At 38.0% G+C, this 20,839-nt stretch overlaps 2 protein-coding genes across 2 annotated transcripts; both read right to left on the reverse strand.

Annotated features, from left to right (window-relative positions):
• Positions 1-2,919: 2,919 nt before the first annotated feature.
• On the reverse strand, positions 2,920-8,288 carry LOC105446694 (glyoxylate reductase/hydroxypyruvate reductase-like). The gene is made up of 6 exons (XM_030975114.1): positions 8,176-8,288; positions 7,298-7,545; positions 6,406-6,562; positions 4,855-5,041; positions 4,086-4,264; positions 2,920-3,188 (listed from the first exon to the last, which is right to left on the reverse strand). The coding sequence occupies exons 1-6, from the start codon at positions 8,270-8,272 to the stop codon at positions 2,938-2,940; spliced, it is 1,119 nt and encodes a 372-aa protein (XP_030830974.1). The 5' UTR covers positions 8,273-8,288; the 3' UTR covers positions 2,920-2,937.
• Positions 8,289-14,214: 5,926 nt separating this feature from the next.
• Positions 14,215-17,113, reverse strand: LOC105446693 (adhesion G-protein coupled receptor G2-like). Its single transcript, XM_030976069.1, has 3 exons — positions 16,697-17,113; positions 15,558-15,625; positions 14,215-14,926 (listed from the first exon to the last, which is right to left on the reverse strand). The coding sequence occupies exons 1-3, from the start codon at positions 16,767-16,769 to the stop codon at positions 14,621-14,623; spliced, it is 447 nt and encodes a 148-aa protein (XP_030831929.1). The 5' UTR covers positions 16,770-17,113; the 3' UTR covers positions 14,215-14,620.
• Positions 17,114-20,839: the final 3,726 nt, after the last annotated feature.

Below are 20,839 nucleotides of genomic sequence, written 5' to 3' on the forward strand. Positions count from 1 at the left end.
GTGTTCTGAACAAAATATTATACGAAATTGTATATGTTATTATATTGGTCTATATGTATTCAGACAAACATTTTGACGTGTCAAAACGTTTTTTTTTTAAGTGAAAATATAATTTGTTCAAAGCATTTTCGGAACACACAGGAGTCGACAGGATGTATTGTTTAATGTTGAATATTATTCTGTTTTATGGAGGTAAAGATGTTTATGCAAGGGGCCTATTGTTTTATGATAAACCCCCTTTTTAATGAAAAGGCGAAACATTGACTAACATGATGAAAGTTAGTCATTCAAGCCAATTGCCAAGTGCACTGTAAGTAGCAATATAAAAACAAAAGTAAGCTATAATTTCAATTGCAATTAAAACAATTTGTTAAAATGATAATCTAAGATTATTTGCTAATCATGAAGAAGAAAAAGTCATTGAAAGTATGTAACATATACATTATAGATGTATTGATTTGTCTCCAAAGAAGATATGGATATTCTAAGCTTGTACCTTATTGATCGAGTCTAAAATGTTCTGTCGTATGTATGATTGTACATTTTGTACATAATAGATATATATTTGCATATTCATACCATAACAGCCAAGCAATCGCGTTTTTGTATAAAATAATAAATTGCTTAAACTGAGAAAAATGTCATGGAGTTGTTTATGATAATTTTTTTCTCACATATATCATGTAAAACACGGGAAGATGAGAGGGGGAAATGAACATGGATGTACTATATTATGCGAGAGACGAAGATAAAGACATGATAACATCCGCTATATTTTATTGCCTTTTCAAGTCAGTACATTACGTAAATTCATTTAACAACCATAGACACTAAAAACGGTGTTATAACAAGTCGTGGCAATACAATAGATGAGAAAGGGTGAAATTTCAAGTGATTTCTAAAAAATGATAATACCATTATTCTATATTCAGAACTAGCATGATTTTGGGGTGTGTGTCTGTACATGTATACGTGTAGCGGGGATCTGTAATAATGAAAGGTTGAAATGTTGCCCCCCCCCCCCCACTCCGGGGTCGGAGGGACGACATTCGTGTTCCCAAAATCTCCGGTAAAGGGGTACTTTTCACGCAACAAAGTCCGGCCCGTAATACACAAGCATCCGGCCCTCATTGACTTTACACACCGGAGATAAGATAAAGACTGAGAAGGTTCTAAAAAATGTTTTTTTAAATGAAATTGAAAGATAAGGGGAATAAGTTAAACTTGAAAGCGAATGAAAAGTAGAGAGGATGCGGAGAAGAAAACAAAGAAAGAGAAGAGAAGGGAATAGGGTTAAAATAAAGAAAAAGGACCGAATAAGATAGTGGACAAAGGAAAACAAAACTCAGATAAAGAGGGAATTAATGATATCTGAAAAGTTAATAGCGACAGGAGAGTAAATGTTTCATGATGACTAAGAATGAATGAATCAATGACTGAGCAGATCGAAGGCTACAATGTAGCACAACATTAGTAAACTAGCCATAAAAAGAAAAAAGAAAAAATCTTCAAACTTACAAATCTTTGACAAAATTGAAATGGCATTGTAGCCTTATGTTAACATTATTTAACAACATTAGTAAACTAGCCATAAAAAGACAAATTTGAATATCTTCAAACTTACAAATCTTTGACAAAATTGAAATGGCATTTCAACCCTAGCCCCTCCCCAAAAAAATTATAATAAAAGAAATGAAGTAGCAATATTTTTTTTCTTACAAACACATACATGTCCATAATTATCATGTTATAATGAAGACCATCATAATTATAAACTATGTATGGTAACAAAAAAGAATACTGATTGAATTTAATAGTATGATAACATTTATGCTTTATTTTGTTACATATGAAAAGAAAAATGTTTCATGAACTTTGATAATTACTGTGAATCAACATTTTTCTGATAACTATATATTATGATACCCGATTGCATATGATTTATAGATATTTATAGTAAAGAATCAAGATATAAATCAGTGATGTTTAATAAAATGCAAAGCAGTCAAATACATAATTATCATCAATTGTGTTACAATATCATAGACGAGTCAATGCTCTGTACAATAGTGATGCACCTTTATCCTCAGATCATACTGATCAACACAAAAAGTCAAATTTGAAGTCTGAAAACGGTCTTAATACATTTTCATATACCAGCATCTTTAAAGGGAGCATTGTTCAGATGAGAGAAACTGTTGCTAAGGTAGTGACTTCAATGCAAGATGTAAAATTAAAGATAATCTGAAAGTTTGAGTGAAAATGAACCACTATTAATGATAATAATTGGGAAAAACTGATCTGATCGATCCCTTAATTTTCCCAACTATATTATTACAATTTAATGACATTTTGGGTGAATGTAAAACGTCACAAAGCAATGAATTGGCTCTATAGACCATCCCAGACATTTAAGTGTTGAAAGATTTTGAAAAGCATGTCTTATGTCTTATTTTCTTTGTGATTTGAGAATGTTCTCAGGATTTTTTGACTGTTAGAGGGTAAGTACAGTAGAAGATAATAAGTAACATTTCATACGAATTACACCGTTTTTTCATCAACTTCAATAATGTTACCGAGTCACTTTAAAGGTGTACAAAAACGTAATAAAGGGTAGAACTTTGCACAAATTACAGAGACGCTATGAACCTTTACGAGTATTGAAACTAACATATTTTGGAGGAAAACAATATCAATACCCGAAAATTCCGAAATGGAACTTTTTCGCACAGACCCTAAAAATGTCAATCCTGACCGCTACATTTCTTTTTTTCTTGATTTGATTTGATTTGATTTGATTTGATTTATTTATTTTCCACTCAAATATCCACAAATTAAATGACATATATAAACCATACAGTAATACAATATATAATAGAACAAATGAATTATACAAGTAACGAAAAACTGACAAGTATGTTGCTGCCAAGTCCATGATCATTCTATAAATTCAGCAGGCATTTGTCTACCCTCTACGGCAGCTCTAAGATTCCTGAGGGCTAGTCGGTATATCGCTTCTAACCCTCCCCCAGTGAACACCCCTGAGTGTGGGCAGACGATGACATTCGGCATGTGAAGGAGTGGATGATGATTGGGTAAGACGCCGGGGTCTGTGGCGTCTAATGCAGCTCCAGCTATTATTCTGCTTTGTAATGCTTCTACCAAGTCATCTGTTTTAATTATTCCTCCTATAAAGAAAGGATGGGAATGGATGTCCTTTTACATATATTCATCATTGACTTTTTGACAAAATTCTGAAATAGTATTCTCCCTAACGAATGAAAAAAAAATAGAAAGAGAAACTGCATGCGGTGTGAGTTAACGTGTCCCTCCCCTTGTTTCATAGACGCAGGCTATGTTAAGTAGAAAACACTTTGTCCCTCGGATATGACGTTAAATGGAGGCCCCGTGTAGAGGAGAGTCACCACCTTTGCACGTTAAGAACCCACTACACTATTCATATAAGAGTAACGCGAAACCCCTGTGTAGTGGTCCACCTGCACACCCCAGTTTACCAGTATACAGTATACCCAGATGGACCTTGTGGAAGATTAGCCCTGTACTAAACAAGTTATCCAATACAGTCTACTACTACTACTATAACAAACAAAAAAAAACAAACAAAAAACGGCCCGGTGAATTGGGTATTCTGTCACGGATCATTTTTAAGAGTCTTATGGTTATCATTATAATTCTATTCTAGTAAAACAATGAAATAATAATAACCCCCGAATAATTCTATTCGCCCTTTGCTTCCACGGCACGGCCAGTACTCCCAGTTTTAGAGGTTTGAATATAGTTTTCATGTAGTGCAGTAATATGCAAACAAAAATAAAAACATGATTTATATCAACCAAGTGCCAATCAAGGAAATTAGGTTTTGGTTTCTTTTTTTAAGTTTGATGCTTTCGTACAACAATGAACGGAGCCGCATCATTAAACAAAAAATCCTCACCTGACCTCTCACATCATTAATTTCTTGCAAAATCTGAAAAAGGCGACTTCAGAAACATTTAACAAAACGCACTATTGATAACATCCATCATTGACATCGTATAAATCTATTGCTGAGTTTCTATTCCTACCTCTTGCTATGTTGATAAGAAATGATGATGATTTCATTAATTTGAGTTGCGCCAATGTAATCATATGTCGTGTGCTCGGGTTCAGGGGAGCACACATAATCAAGAAGTCAACTTGTGGTAAGAGTGCCGCTAATGTTGGAACGTAGGTGGCGTGCACGGATTCTTCGATTTCGTTCAACCTGGTTGATATGAATAACAATGAATAATTTGTTTTTGTTTTTTGAGCAACACCACACATGCTAGTCTGATACATTGCTAGCACTTTTTGTTGCTTTCGTTCTGGCAACTTATCACAATCTGCAACAGCTGTATTTGAACTTTATGCTTGATACACCACAACAACAACAATTAATAACAATACTATATATTTTTTAAGTGCAGGAAATACTAGCAAGAAGGAAGGGGGAGAGAGAATATGAAAGAAAAAAGACTCATTGCATAAATTCTTTCTGGTTACATTACGAAAATAGCCTATTTAAATCGGCTGTAGAGCTGTACCACTTTTTAATCCCTAAAACCCTGCTACACTAATGTTACGCATACTTCTTGAAGAAAGGTTCCATCAACAACTCCAAAGCTTATCAAATTATTGTCAGACATAGCAACAGTTAATGTACGCAATTTGGTTCCATCTATATAGATGCCATGACGTATAGCAATGGAATTGAATATTTAGACACTATAGGTTTTAAAGAGAAACATGCATAAATAAAAAATTAAAAAAGTTATAAACAGGTCCATTCGTTCACGACTCGATAAATTCATTTACCTTTGTTTCCGATTGTGGTAGAGTATTTTCATTCTGAAGCCTTGTGCTCGTCTCGCTACCTCTAACCCGATCTTACCAAGGCCTATGATGCCCAGTGTAGATTCGAAGATATCTTGTCCACGACATCGAAAACCTCGTTCGATTTCGAACTTTTGACCGACTTCGTAACCTCTCGCTGCTTCCATCACTGCAATAGAGAAACAAATTATTATAATGGGAGTACTCATTTCATTTATTCAACTAAAAATCACCCATCATCACTCTAATCATCTTCGACTGAATTGAATTGAATTTCTTTACTGTCATGCACAAATAAAAGGAAGGCATAAAAATCGTATACCGACTCGCATTTGTATAAAATATAACATTACATTAACATATCATAAACAAATAAGTACAAACATATATAACACAACAATGTAATATAATTTAATCTCTCTGTTGAGAGCCACAGGAAATATTTGTACTCCCCTGACTCGCAACAGACAATACTAACTTAAATATATTCTAAAAGAAACTGTATCGCGGTACATTATCGTGTTGGAGTCATCTCGGTAGACCGACAGAAAACAGTCAACCCATAAGGTTTAGGAAGACGGTCTCGTAGGCTGTAGGTCTAGAGAACCCTCAGAAAATGTCAACAGAAGGAACGCAAGACAGCTTTAATTGTCGGTCTCATAAAGTATAGCCGTTATGCCTCTCAAATTTTTTTTCAAGTTGTACGCATTTTTTTTTTTTTTTTTTTTTTTTTTGGGGGGGGGGGGGGGGTACTAAGTATTTAACAGGCCATCGACATGGGAAGCGGCTAGGGTGGTCGGGAATCTGCACCACCTCCCTTTTGTGAAGGATGTGCACGCCTAAAAGAGTCGATGGCCAGTCCTGGAAGTGCTGCACCATCCCCTGCTTATTTTCATGGGGGATTGAGGAAAATTCAATAGTTTCATCATGAAATGTTAGGCAAACTCATGCAATCAGCATACAATCCATGATCATGCATACACCTCGTTAAAGTCTTAAGGTATAGCTTGGGGATCGCCCCTCCCTGATATTCGATGATATTCATGCTGGCACAAACAACTCTCACTGCCCCCTCACTCCTCCATTTCCTTCCCTTCAGCTCACCCCTCACTTCAGGACGACCTGGTGCCGCCCAGGATGCTGATAAAGAGATAGAGTCGCCCCTTGAATGGCATCCGCCCCCTCCCCGCCCCCCCCCCCCCCCCCCCCCACTAAGTACCCTGGTAACTTGTATATAAAACATGGGGGTGTTTCACAAAGACTAAGATCGACTTTAAGTTGGACTTAACTATGGCAGGCCGTTCATGCCACTGGTTGCTCTCATCATTATGATCTTTAGATAATATCTTTGTCTTCAATAATGAATTATCAAAAAAAGTAAATTCTGTAGATCTGTGACCATGATTTGTACGTCTCTTGAGAGACCAATGTCAGTTTAGTGGTGAGAGCAAACAGTGGAAAGAATGGCTTGCCATAGTTAAGTCCAACTTTAAGTTGATCTTAGTCTTTGTAAAACAACCCCCGTGGACTTACTTTCTGGTATTCTCCGCCCTATGGCCAACATTAACGTGAAGGCGAAATCCGCAGTTGGCTGGGTGACCACATCAGGTGTGTTACCGACCTTAATGCCGTACTTCCGCAAGAGTGGTAAGTCAAGATGATCGACACCCACACCTACAGAACAGACAACCTACAAGAGAAGACGTCAAGTATTACTCACCAAGGAGCTGAGATGTAGCTCCTCTCCTACCTCCTTCAATTCACCTACTAGTCACATCGTTCGATAATAAAATGATGATCATGCTGATTATGATGATGATTATGATGATGATGATGATGACCATGCTGATTATGATGCTGATTATAATGATGATGATGATGATGATGATGATGATAATAACAATAATAATGATAACAACAACAACAACAATAACAATGATAATAATAATAGTAATAATGATTATAAAGTTCTCAAACAGAGTACAAGACCAGGGGGGTGTTTCACAAAGATCCTAAGTTGAACTTATCTCTAAGTTGGACTTAACAATTATGGAAAGCCATTAGCATCCTTGAAAATATTTTGTAGAAGTTATTTATAAAGGAATAAAATGTTGATTCAAATCATTCATATTTTCTATTATTATGGGAGATTTCATGTTCTTGATGTGGAATTGATGAAAAGTCTAAAATACTTGAATTTTTGCTTTTAAATATATTTCATTATAAGGCTACGAATGGCTCTCCATAACATTTAAGTCTAACTTAGAGTTAAGTTTGACTTAGAATCTTTGTGAAACACCTCCCAGACCAGCAAGAATATAAAGGAAAAGGAAACTCGATCATTGCGATAGAAAGAGATCGATAGCAATAAAGGTTGATAACAGGTGGGAGCAGAGATAAACATAGCAGCAGATCAAATACGAACCTTTAAATTTGACATTTTTCTCAACAGGTCATCGGTGAGTTGTACATTCTGTACAGGAGATAGCAGTAATCCTTGGACCTTTTCGAAGTAAGGGTCTGGATTCTGGATGAATTCGGACCACTGGATGATGTTGTAGTCATCTTTGACAGCTTCCTGCTCCTCCGATACGACGTCCAACATGCATGGTGATACAGATGCCACGATACAAACTTTCTCTTCCCCAGCCATTATTATATTGCAAACTGATACTGGAGAGCACAGATACATATAAAGAATGATATCATTAACATAACATTTTCTTGCTATGTATTTTCTATTTCCCAGTCCTTAGATATTTGGGCTGAAAAGAATGAAGGCGAGTACCCAAAAGGCAAGGTAGCAAAGCTGAAAACCGTCCTTCTGAACAGCACACCATGTATACATGCAAACCAATTAAACCAGGGAACTGTAAGTTCAGTTCCAAACTTTAGTTCGGCTATGTACCATAAAGTTTGATATTTCTTGTTCAAAATAATATAGACTCATGAATACATTCATTTCCACAAGCTGCCGTACCGTGACTAACATAATGGGAATCAATTCATATTAACAGCAGTGTGGAATGTCCTGGAATATGTTCAAAATTGAGACGTGGTCAAAACTTTGCATACAGATTTTTACATTAAAACCTTTATATTGAAAATAATATCGCTAGTGCATGATATTCGTTTGTCTCGCAATGTGGTCAACCTTTATATTTTTTGCATACACATACACACACTTATCCTTTCTCCACCACTTGTCCTCCCTCTCAATAAATATATTGATCTAAATCGAATACAATAAGTACGATAAGTAGGCCTACATTTCACAGTCAAAGTATAAAGTGTGGCACGTACCTGAAATTGTTGTCAGCGATATTAACACTTTTGATCTACGAATGTTAATCTTTACATTGGCGAATACATGACTGACTGTGAACAGTATAAATAGCATGATCCTCAATATTTAAACTCTGCCCTGTAGGCCTACAGAGCTGACATAATATATCACTCGCTACCAGTGGCGGATCCAGGGAGGAGGGCCAGGGGGCATGGGCCCCCACCCCTAGGAAAAAGAAGAAGTAAAAAACACCTTGTTTATATATTTAAAAAATAAAGCTCATTACCCCACCCCCCCCTCTTATTCGCCCGTTGATTCGCCACAAATATTTTCTCACGACTTTGCCTCTCTCCCCCCCCCCCCCCCCCCCCCCCCCCCCCCCCCCCCCCCTCGTCGCGGCTGGTTCCGCCCCTGCTCCTTCACAGAGCTAATCATTGAACGATCAAGTCACATGTTGATCTTTTCAGATTTAATTTCCTTTGCTTTGCTTCAACGGAAGTTTCGCGAACTTCTTTGCATGGAACCAGTGTACACTCCCGAGGGAGTTCAAAAGGGGTGCCATGCATGAAATTCAGCAATACATTTTATTAGAACTCACTGGTGTAATGTTTGCTTTCTTGAAGCACACAGGACTTTGATCTCCAAATACACGTTTCAATAATGGCTAAAGAAAGTGGGTAATTTTTCCCACTCTAGGGGCAAAGATGATTACATTTTAAAAATAATTTGAATCGTTTTAGCTGGAAAAACGCAATGGGCTAAACGGAACCACTGGGTGTCCCTCGCAGAAGGGGGAGGTTGGTATAACTGCAGTTAAGTACAAAAGAGAAGAAACTACACAGGATTATGTAATGCTTCTTTGTGTATGTATACTTAGGTTTTGTTCTACTTTTCGCTCCCAATGTATGGGGTATGAATATAAAAGAAAAGTGAAGCAAATTACACCCGGTTACATTGCTGCCTCTTATAATGTCTCCCTTTTTGTAATGGTTCCCCTTTCTTTTATAAGTTCCTTTTGTTAATTCAGTGCGAAGGCCCTCTCAGTGGATGGGGTTGAGTAGGAGCAAGCAAATTATGGATTTTAAATTTTATCCATAGGAATCTTTTCCTACGTTGCACCACGCTTTTGGAATGATCTTCTTCAGTGCTTCACCATCTCTTCCTGTTTACCAAAAGTCCTTGAAGATCTTTCGTTCAACCATTAAACAAATTATTCTATTATTCTAGCCCTAAGTAGGGTTGGAAAGGAGAGGACGCAAGCCCTAAGTAGGGTTGGAAAGGAGAGGACGCAAGCCCTAAGTAGGGTTGGAAAGGAGAGGACGCAAGCCCTAAGTAGGGTTGGAAAGGAGAGGACGCAAGCCCTAAGTAGGGTTGGAAAGGAGAGGACGCAAGCCCTAAGTAGGGTTAGAAAGGAGAGGACGCAATCCCTAAGTAGGATTGGAAAGGAGAGGACGGAAGCCCTAAGTAGGGTTGGAAAGGAGAGGACGCAAGCCCTAAGTAGGATTGGAAAGGAGAGGACGGAAGCCCTAAGTAGGATTGGAAAGGAGTGGATGGAAGCCCTAAGTAGGGTTGGAAAGGAGAGGACGCAAGCCCTAAGTATGGTTGGAAAGGAGAGGACCCAAGGCCCTAAGTAGGGTTGGAAAGGAGAGGGCGTCAGGCCCTAAGTAGGGTTGGAAAGGAGAGGGCGTCAGGGCCTAAGTAGGATTGGAAAGGAGAGGATACCAGCCCTAAGTAGGGTTGGAAAGGAGAGGATACCAGCCCTAAGTAGGGTTGGAAAGGGGAGGACGCCGGCGCTAAGTAGGGTTGGAAAGGAGAGGATACCAGCCCTAAGTATAGGGTTGGAAAGGAGAGGACGCCGGCGCTAAGTAGGGTTAGAAAGGGGAGGACGCCGGCGCTAAGTAGGGTTGGAAAGGAGAGGATACCAGCCCTAAGTAGGGTTGGAAAGGAGAGGATACTAGCCCTAAGTAGGGTTGGAAAGGGGAGGACGCCGGCGCTAAGTAGGGTTGGAAAGGAGAGGACGCAAGCCCTAAGTTGGGTTGGAAAGGAGAGGACGCAAGCCCTAAGTAGGGTTTAAAAGGAGAGAACGCAAGCCCTAAGTAGGATTGGAAAGGAGAGGACGCAAGCCCTAAGTAGGATTGGAAAGGAGAGGACGCTAGCCCTATGTAGGGTTTGAACGGAGAGGACCCAAGCCCTAAGTAGGGTTTGAAAGGAGAGGACGCAAGCCCTAAGTAGGATTGGAAAGGAGGGGACGCTAGCCCTATGTAGGGTTTGAAAGGAGAGGACCCAAGCCCTAAGTAGGGTTCGAAAAGAGAGGACGTCAGGCCCTAAGAAGGTCGTGACTTTGATACACGAATATATTCGGGCCTCTCGTTGCCTTTATTTTTCATCTTTTCAAATGTAATGAGTGTGGTAACAATGTTATCTCGAAATAAAAGATTTAATATATATTCGGGCGCCTTGCTGTCAAAATATTGTCAGCGCGCGAGGAAGAAAGACACTTTATTGTTTTTAAATTGTTATTTCTCATGTAATTACATACTCTAACCGTTTCTGATATTAGTTTCTCACACAATCAACGTTTTCCAAATGTAACTAACATTCTTTGGTGGCACCCCGGTTGAAAAACGCTGCGCTGGAGTTACAAAATCAAATGAGATTAATTACCCTTTTGACATGGCGCACCGTAAATATAACTTGAAGGCAATTTCTATTTCAAAATAATTTACCGTACAAGAATACATATTATACTTCAGCATGACAACAGAAATACATAGATAACGTGAAGAAAAACATTAATTTTGGATCATGGATGGGGGCCCATTATACATACAAGTACAAATACACGATCAGCTGATTAAAAAAGTTACAGATGATGCATAAATGAAATCTTATATCCTAATTTCGTTGTTGTGCCACTGTTGATGAGAGAGGCTGTTACGCGTACTCATCTACGCGCAATACATTGTTAAATTTCTAAGAAATTAATTTAGGCAGCTTCCACCCCCGTCCCCCCCCCCCCCCCCCCCCTCCACATCGAATTTAATAAACTGAAAATACTGAAATGAACTTCATAAATAACTAAGAAAATGATAGTTTATGAAATTTTCTGTAAATAGCAATTTGGAAAGAATCTCGCATTATGCGTCACAGTGTAACGAATTCCTCGGGGGTGATTGTCAATGGGGGGGGGGGGGTTATTGTCCTCGGGGGTAGTTGTCCTCGGGGGGTAATTCTCCGGGGGTATTTCCCGGGGGGGGGGATTGTCCTTGGGGGGTAATTGTCCCCGGGGGTAATTCTCCGGGGGAGGGGTAGTTGCCCTTGGGGGTAATTGCCCCCGGGGGGTAATTCTCCGGGGGTAATTTTCCGGGGGTTGATTGCCCAGGGGGTAATTGTCCTGATACGGTATGTCTCTATCTCTCTTCCCTCTCTCCCTCCATGTTGTATCCTCTCTCCCCTCTCCCTCTTTATCCCTCCCTTTCAATTCATTTCACTTTATTTCCATACATTTACATCACAAGTGATAACTTAATTAAGATATTATCACAAAGCATGGAAATAATTCTTTCAACTAATGTTCATTAATGGTAAAATACATGCATACTGTATCCCCAATTCCAATTTGATTTCCATTTTATTTGGACGATCTGTATATAACTAGTAACTATCAAAGATCAATTATGCCTCGAAAGAAATACGGGTATACGACCTCAAAACAAAGCCTTTATTTAAGGACGATGCAACCGTATTATATATTTCTTTTTCGGATAGACACTTAACTCTGCCATAATTTATTGGAAAATAATTGAAAGAAAACGATTATGAATTCATTCCCTACAAACTATCTTTAAATAAGAAATATAAGTAACATGAGTAAATGTATGTCTCTCTTTCTCCCTCTCTCTTTATCTTTCTCTCACTCCAGTTGTCTGTGTGCCTCTCTCTCAATTCTGTCTCCTTTCCCTCTCATTTCGTCAGGGGAAAAAAGCCTACATGTATTTAATTTCATTTCTCCTTTAACCCCCTACCTCTCCTTCTCTCTCTCTCTCTCTCTCTCTCTCTCTCTCCAGCTCTCTGTCTCATCACAACTTTTGTGCCTAAAGAAGAATAACATTAGAAAAACACGAGATAAGTTCCTTTTTTTCTTTTGTAAGAAATGAACATGAAATATGAACATCACATTATTAATGTATGGTAGCATAATCACACTCAACTGCAAAAACCATAATTATGGAACCATTAAACATATTAAACATATATATTTAACATCATGACTCCGTTTAGCAAATCTTGAACACTATGTAAACCAATGTTTTTCAGGCAGTGAATAACATGCTATAGTATTTTTCAATGTACAGGAGTACGATAGTCCACTCTTCGAGGATTTATGTAATCCACTCTCAAGTTATTAATATTCCTTACAATTATTGATTTAAGACGCCGAAGATGGCGTTATCAACGAACTTATACTATGGCCCAGCTATTTTTTTTTCGCCAGGCGTCCAAATCAGAGCCATCTATACACAGAGTTTGGCCAACCCAGTTCGAACAAACAAAGGTGGCCAAACTGTGTGTATAGATGGCACTAGTCCAAATATAAGGATCACGCCATCTTCGGCTGGCATCAATTAAGTAGGGGGAGGTCGCATTGCGTTGGTGTGGTCATGCGCGGATCCACACCACACCCAGGGGTGGATCCGGCCGGCGGCAAGAGGGGGGGGGGGGGACGGACCCGGCCCCCTTCCTCTAAAAGATACTGGTAAACAATAAGATGGTAACTTTAATTTTATATTTTTTAAAACCAAAAACTAAAGCCCCGACCCCCCTGGCAAAAAAAAAATAGATAATATAAATAAAAATCTTTTTTTTTTGGCCCCTCCCTCCCCCCGCTTATTCACCGGCCTGATGATTCGCTTCTAAATATTTCCTTACAACTTAGACCCCCCAAAAATGTTCTTACCCCCCCCCCCCCCCCCCGCCTATTCACCGGCTGGCTGAGTCGCCGCTAAATATTTTCTCACGAATCGCCCCCCCCCCCCTCTTGCCGCCGGCCGGATCCACCCCTGGGTGTGGTGGAAATCAAAATTAAATCGGCCAGATTCTGGACTACTGAACATGATGCATGACAGTGAAATCTAACGAAATTTATTACTGGTTATCGCATTAAAAATGGTCATGTCTTAGATAGAATAAAATCTCGTTAAAATAATTTTTTTTAAATAGATTATAAGGGTATTTTATCTCACTGAGATAAAACCTAAGATAAGAGTGCAATCTAAATCTATAATAATGATAATTGTTTATAAATTTCACAAAATATGCATCGCAGCCTGGTGGCTGAATTGTTCAATATTTTTACATAAGTATTTACATGATTTAAAAAAAACTATATAATCATAATAATACAAGTAGACAAAATGCAACTGTAAATTATTCATGGCTGTAATACCAAGGAGCACATAATTATGAGTTAACATTATATGAGTGGTATGTTTTAGGTGTATAAATCTAAATCACTGGTTATCGCATCTCAAATGGGCGTACCGCAAGTCCCGCAAAAATGAATGAAAAATAAATAAAGGTATTTTATCTCACTGAGATAAAATCTAAGATTTTATCAAAAATAAGATGAATCTCAGAATACGGCCGGCGAAATTTTTATTCCCAAACAGGTTTGCAATTTCTTATATTTCCGTTCTTCTCAATGGTTGATATGTTCTACGTCATTAGCAGCTTGGAAAGAGGTCACAAACAATTAGACTTTTATTCCCAAACAGGTTTGCAATTTCTTATATTTCCGTTCTTCTCAATGGCTGATATGTTCTACGTCATTAGCAGCTTGGAAAGAGGTCACAAACAATTAGACTTTTATTCCCAAACAGGTTTGCAATTTCTTATATTTCCGTTCTTCTCAATGGCTGATATGTTCTACGTCATTAGCAGCTTGGAAAGAGGTCACAAACAATTAGACTTTTATTCCCAAACAGGTTTGCAATTTCTTATATTTCCGTTCTTCTCAATGGCTGATATGTTCTACGTCATTAGCAGCTTGGAAAGAGGTCACAAACAATTAGACTTTGATTTTTTTTATTGCTTTGCCTCACTATTTATAAAGGCAAAAAAACTGAATAAACTGAGACTTGAACCCACAACTCTAAGATTGTTTTACGCTGACCTTACCGATTGAGCCAACGATGGGTTAATGAAAGGTGATTCTGCATGATTTATATAACCCTATCACTCACCCTAACGGTTACATCATTGCTAATGACGTAGCATATCCACGATAATTGGTCTTTGGGTTGTTCTCAGTAGTAGTATCCGGACTGATAGTCAGTGGGTTGCCTTCTTGATAAGTGCATGAGAAACCCTAAATTATGGATTCGATCAAACGGAATTAATTTAATCCTTTTTTAGGTTCATTCTATCCTATAATGTTTTATGCAACCAGCTTCGGAATCTCCTTTATTCGTCTTCAACAAATGCGACATTTAAAAATGTCGACGTGGTTGCACCACTCGCCTCCTTTCGGGGACCCGAATTGGTTGTCGGTTGCGAAGATATTTGGGGAACATTTCCACATGTCACGCAGGACGAGCACGAGAATGAGTCACGCCAGAGCTTGAAGACACGCTTGTTGCAGATGAATGCTATGAAGATGTAGACTCCCTGGAGAGAGTTGAGGATGATGAAGATATACCAAAGAGCTGTGACGTCAGCGAAGGCAGCGACGAAACCAAAGATCCATGTGAAACCAAGAAGAGTAGACATCTGCATAAGATGCAAAATAAATACAGGCTATCAAAGCTTCTTAAAGAAATGCGGTAGATATCTAGCATAACCTTATCTATTCATATTTCTTACTTCAAAGACATGATTTAATATAAACTATTTCAGGGTTCTTAAAAAAAATAGAAAGCTAAAGTCATTGTGCTGACAAACTGAACAGCAATGATAAACTCACATTAAATTATCCTGAAATATCCTAAAATATATTACTCATTGAGCCTCCATGATGGAATTAATTGGAGCATTCCCCCCCCCCCTCTCTCTCTCTCCTTGTTTTTCAGAAACCAATGTTTTTTTTTACAATGGATTAATTTGTAAATCAATTGTAGATCTTCAGTAATTTTGTTCTTTTTCAAATTGCAAAAAGAGTTATACATTAATGAAAACCATATCATTATTACTTTGCGTATATCAATGTTGCTCTATGACCTGTCCATCTAAATTTGGGCATCCCAAGCTTATTCGGATATCAAAGAGGCTCACGCCAGAGTGTAGGCTGAAGGGGGTCATATTTATAAAGGAAATTGATCAATATGGTGAATAAGCACGTGTCTTCTCGAGCCTCCATACTCTCTGGGGGAATGTCAATAAGAAAATGATGGTCTATAATTACCTTCACATAAATCCAAAGGTCACTGAGTTGCTTCGAATATGTATTGGTCTGTCCTTGTGCCTTCGGGGCTGTCTTGGTGCAAATTCCCGCGATGATCGATGCAAAAATAATAAGATTAATCAGAAGAAAGAAGGCTATTGGAATTCCAAACATATACAGAATCGCTAATCCATCACCAATCCAACAACTCCCTTGCCCATAGGACAAATTAAAGTTACGAATATTGAAGCCAGTGAAGAATAGACACATGCAGGGGATCATTATGAGTAGAGGAGACATCCAAGCGAAGACTAGGAAGTACGACAGAATTGCAGCGCCCTCATTAAATTTTGTTTGACGAACATTCACAGTAACACCAAAGCGTCTATGGAGATCAACAGCAAGGGCAGACGTATGAGAAAAGACAACGAGCCACATGTAGTGTCCAATGATGGCAACTGTAATACATGTACCGGGAATCATATCAGACACGCCGCTTACCGAGAGAAGGGTATGGGCAATTATCAAGGAAACAGAAAGACTCATGATGAGTACACTAAAGGTTGTCTTTCGCATGTCCTTGAAACAACCATACGTAGCTATAGTCAGCAACAGGGCTATAATCGATAAGCAAGATCCAGTAGCACTAAGAACAGCCTGTGTTTGAGAATAGTTTAGGAACCTTTGCGATTCCGTTTTGATAAAATTACAAACTTGGACGCTATGGTTGCCTATTTTGGTGAATTCGCCAGATGGGAAACTTATGTTTTCTATAATGTATAGCAGTGATCCATCATGCATTTCTTTAAATAACGATGCATTGAGCGTGAGCAGTGGACATGACTCAAAATTAGTAAAGTTGCATACGTAGATGTACTCATCTTTGGTGTAAGACTCTGTTGACATGTCAAGTGTGTGCGTAATATAGTAGGTTGAATTATAAAGAGAGAAATCGGGATTCTCAAAGTTTATACCGCTCGTCATATTGTCAAAATAGGGTTTGGGGTTTGAAACTGTGGCTTGATTTGGACAGTAATCCATTTCAGACAAACAGCCATAGGTTACTTGAAATCTAGAAATCTGACAATAGAATGACGATAAAGAAATACCAGCAGGTTTACTAGTAGAGAAAAACAAATTGAGTTTTGCAAAGAAGTTACCTTCCAGATATCCTGAGATATTGACTCCTCGAGTACATTTTGTTTCATTACCATCGACATAATATGGAGTCATCACTTGTATCCGATCTACGGTCAATTCCTGGGTCAAATTAAAAATCTCATCTAAAGCAGAATGCAGTTCATCTGCAAGTAAAAAAGACGGAAGACATTGATCATTCAGTTTGGAAAGCCAGTCAATGCATTCAATGCTGATATTAGTTGGGAGATTAGTAGCACCACGACAATCTTTGTCAGTGGTATGAAGGGGATCGGCTCTGATGCAAGATTGTTGCTCGTCCAGTATAAAACCCTTAGGACAAGTCAGATTTACACATGTGAGGGTTTCTGAGTCAAAACGTTGATCAACTCTACATGACACCGGTGACCTAAAATCCCTAAAATCCCTAAAATCAAGCAATAAAGATATAGAGTTGAAACTAGGCGCATCTCCTCGAATAAAGCAGGAGGAATCCGTTAAAATACTGAGGCATCGATCTGGAAAAGGAATAACAGGGCAGGATCTTTCAATACTGCTCTCTAATTCCGGAGCCTTCGTAAACCACTTTTCGCATTGTTCGATAATGAACGCTACTTTCCTTTCGAACGTAAATTCCTCATCGAAGCTAATTGTCCCGGAACAGCACGCTACTAAGACCCAAGGAATAAGGTCCTGTGTGTCTTTACCATTACATATAGCACAATACACATTCTTGAAGGTTATTTCACGCATGAAGTCAACTGGTATGAACTGATAGGGACTTTGAAGGTCGGCATCTCTTTCACATTCAAACCTGACGTCATCTCGAGTCCATGAGCTCGGACAACTACTGACGAATTGGTAGTACCCGCATGATGGTGATCCTGGTGCCCTGATGCAGGTTACTTGCTCATGGTTGATTCCAACGATAGTTTCGGGAACAGGATAATCAAGGGTACCGTTAGAAGTGCAAGATAGTGCGTAATCAATGCAACAGTCGTTGTAGAAGACACAGCGAGGATCACAGTGACATGCAAGATGAAAGTCCAGATAGGTCTGTCCACATGAGATAGAAGTTTCCCCATAACTGCAGAAAGCCGTTAACGGGCTGAGAGGCCATCCGGAGACGGTTCTGTTCACATTTTCAGTAGAGCCTTTAAGGGAGACAAATAAGATGAGAATCGAATAGATTGTCGTAATCCTGTATTATTTATAACGATTGCATGATCTCAATTCCTAAACCGTGGATCATAGGATCAGCTAGGTACGTACTGTAATATCTTTTATCTTTGATCCGATTGTTCCTACTTCCAGTTAGTCATAATATGTCTCATTTACGTTAGGGATAGTACATCCCGTTGTTAACCTATCCAAGAAGAAGCAAGTGCTACGTTTAGGCACCTGGAATGTGTTTTTTTGTGGTCGCCAATCGCCAGCAACTGACGGTGGCAGCCAGGTAGCCAGGTAGGTAGTACTAGTGTTAAGTTTATTGTTTAAGGCTTTCGCTTTCGTGGTTTTCATGCTACTTACAGGACGTAGGATCACCATGGGACCAATCGGTCCTGGAGCTTAGGTACTAGACTTTGCTTCTCAATGAATTCTACATCCTATATCACTTCGTAGGGTAATTACCACTCACATCTCGCAATCTGTGATAGTGTTGTTTTGTTAAGAAAAAATTTAAAATATGATGACACTCTATAAATCATATTTGTTCTTGCTTGCTAAATTTGAGGCAATTTTTCAAAGGTTGTCTCAACGAGAAACTGGTATTTTTTTAAGTTGATGCGTGTGAGGGTAATCACATAATCAATTTGCAAGATGTATTAGTTTTTTTAAGAGTCTAAAATTAGAAGGTTAAATACTTTTAAATAGATGAATCGGTATTGTAACTTAAACTTCAACTCTATTATTGTATTTTCTCGTGTTTTAAACAAAAAACAGCAATGTTTTTTGCAAAAATCAACATTTTGACCTTGAATTTTGATTAACCTAGCCAAATTATATTTCTCGCTCATTATTTCACGCTTGATATGTCTCAAACGAGATTGACATTATTACTTACGTTTTTTAAATGATAATTTCCCTCGAGATATTATCCATGCCTTATTGTTACACTGACGATGTTAGGTATCTAGTAACATTAAATTAATGCACGGGCTTTTGATACGTGAAAAAAAATTTAATATCTCAAATTGATTCAATCTTACCAAAACCAGCCGGGAGGTCCCTGCCGAAACGAAGTTGATGAGAACTTTGGATAAAAGTCGAAATGATCATTAACAGATGAAGCAAAACTCTGTTTTGTGTATTTGTATTCATCCTTCCACTGAGCATTTTGCTAAAAATTCAAAATATTTTTGAAGTTATTATCATCGATGGCAGGAGCAATCAAAAGTACGTCTTTTCCGTATTGTTGGCTGTGGAAAAATCAAGGAAATCATGAATATGGTCGACTATACGAATTTTCATCAAATCCACTTAAATATAGAAATGCGCAATGATTTTGATATAAATATGACTATGAGTTTACAGAGTATGTACTTTGGGGAAATATGTATTTGTGCTGTGTAAACATTCCCCTTTTGCAAGGTCGTACGTCGGTTTTGCAGATTTTATTCACAAGATTAAAAAAATCATCAAAGTGCACATGTCGAAATTCCCTCTGTACAAATAAAAAGAAACCTCAACAATGGCGTTTCCTGTTTCAACTAAACATGCATTGTTAGCGTTAACCTGAAAGAGGAAACGCACTCGTTGGGTTTTCTTTTTCCTTGTACTGTAGGAGTTTCGACATAATTATGTACAAATAAAGAAAAACCTCAACGAGGACGTTTCCTGATTCAGCTAAATTGTAACAAATAAACAATAATATAAAAGTTAAACCTACATAATTATATGGGAGCACAGTAGAAAGGAGTGATATTCAATGTACATGTTTCTGTGCTCCCATATACCTGTAAAGTAGGTTTCACTTTCATATTGTGATGAGTTGTTGTTAATAAATTCAAATTCAAATTCAAATTCAATTTTTTTTTATAGAGAGAGCACAGTGATGATTTTTATTTTAATATGGGGAATGCATCTGCAACACCTAGGGAACCATGTATAGAGTTAATGTTTACCCAGCACAAATACATATTTGGAAGGAATGATATTGAATGTACATGTTTACTTGTTAAAATTTAGCTGAAACAGGAAACGGGGGTTGGGGGAGGGGCTGGATACAAATTGTAATTTATAATTAAAGTATAATAAAGTTATATTTTATTTTTGTGATTTTGTTTTTTTGTTTCAAGTATTTTCTTAAAGATATTTAAATCTTTCATTTTTAACAATGTGCATGGACTTGCTGAAAAGCAGTCTGTTTTGACCGACTGTGAGTTTTAACGTGAATAAATAAATAGAATACACATACAATACAATACAAACAGAACGGACAAGCCGGAATATTCATGTATGACATAGGGTTAAACGCGAGGACATACTTAACTTGTAAAGCACTTTATGTTTAATTGTGGAAGATTTTCTGTATTATTTATTCTTCAAATGCAAACAGATCCCATTTGGCTCTGAAAGGACTACCCCCCCCCCTCTCGCCCTCTCTCTATCTTCCTTCTCTATTTCTGCCTCTCTCTCTCTCTCTTTCTCTCTCTCTCTCTCTCTCTCTCTCTCTCTCTATCTCTGCCTCTCTCTATATATTATATGTGCGTCTCTATCTCTCTTCCCTCTCTCGCTCCATGTTGTACCATCTCCCTCCTCTCCCTCTTTATCCCTCTCTTTCAATTCATTGTACTTTATTTCCATAAATTTACATCACATGTGATAAATTAATTAAGATATTATCACAAAGCATGGATTCTTTCTACTAAATTTTAATTCTATCAATGGTAAAATACATGTATCACCGATTCCAATTAGATTTTCATTTTATTTGGACGATCTGTATACTACTATCAACAGATCAATTATGCCTCAAAGGAAATACGGGTATACAACGACCTCAAAACAAAACCTTTATTTAAGGCCGGGATTTAAGGGCGATGCAACCGTTATTATATTTTTCTTTTTCGGATAGGCACTTTACCATGTCAAATTTATTGGAAAACGATTGAAAGAAAATGATTATGAATTCATTCCCTACAAACTATCTTTAAATAAGAAAT

This window comes from Strongylocentrotus purpuratus, unplaced genomic scaffold, assembly GCF_000002235.5.
Source record: "Strongylocentrotus purpuratus isolate Spur 01 unplaced genomic scaffold, Spur_5.0 spur5_scaffold_8, whole genome shotgun sequence".
NCBI lineage: Eukaryota > Metazoa > Echinodermata > Echinoidea > Camarodonta > Strongylocentrotidae > Strongylocentrotus > Strongylocentrotus purpuratus.

Excerpts from the sequence above, each read along its gene's own strand:
- LOC105446694 (XM_030975114.1), bottom strand. The coding sequence starts at position 8,272 with ATGCTATTTATACTGTTCACAGTCAGTCATGTATTCGCCAATGTAAAG. Across the intron at positions 7,546-8,175 it reads ATCGCTGACAACAATTTCAG|TATCAGTTTGCAATATAATA; the intron begins GTACGTGCCACA and ends TGTGCTCTCCAG. Across the intron at positions 5,042-6,405 it reads AGGGCGGAGAATACCAGAAA|TGATGGAAGCAGCGAGAGGT; the intron begins GTAAGTCCACGG and ends TCTCTATTGCAG.
- LOC105446693 (XM_030976069.1), bottom strand. The coding sequence starts at position 16,769 with ATGACTCCATATTATGTCGATGGTAATGAAACAAAATGTACTCGAGGA. Across the intron at positions 15,626-16,696 it reads TATCTCAGGATATCTGGAAG|CCCCGAAGGCACAAGGACAG; the intron begins GTAACTTCTTTG and ends GCACCAAGACAG. Across the intron at positions 14,927-15,557 it reads ACCTTTGGATTTATGTGAAG|ATGTCTACTCTTCTTGGTTT; the intron begins GTAATTATAGAC and ends CATCTTATGCAG.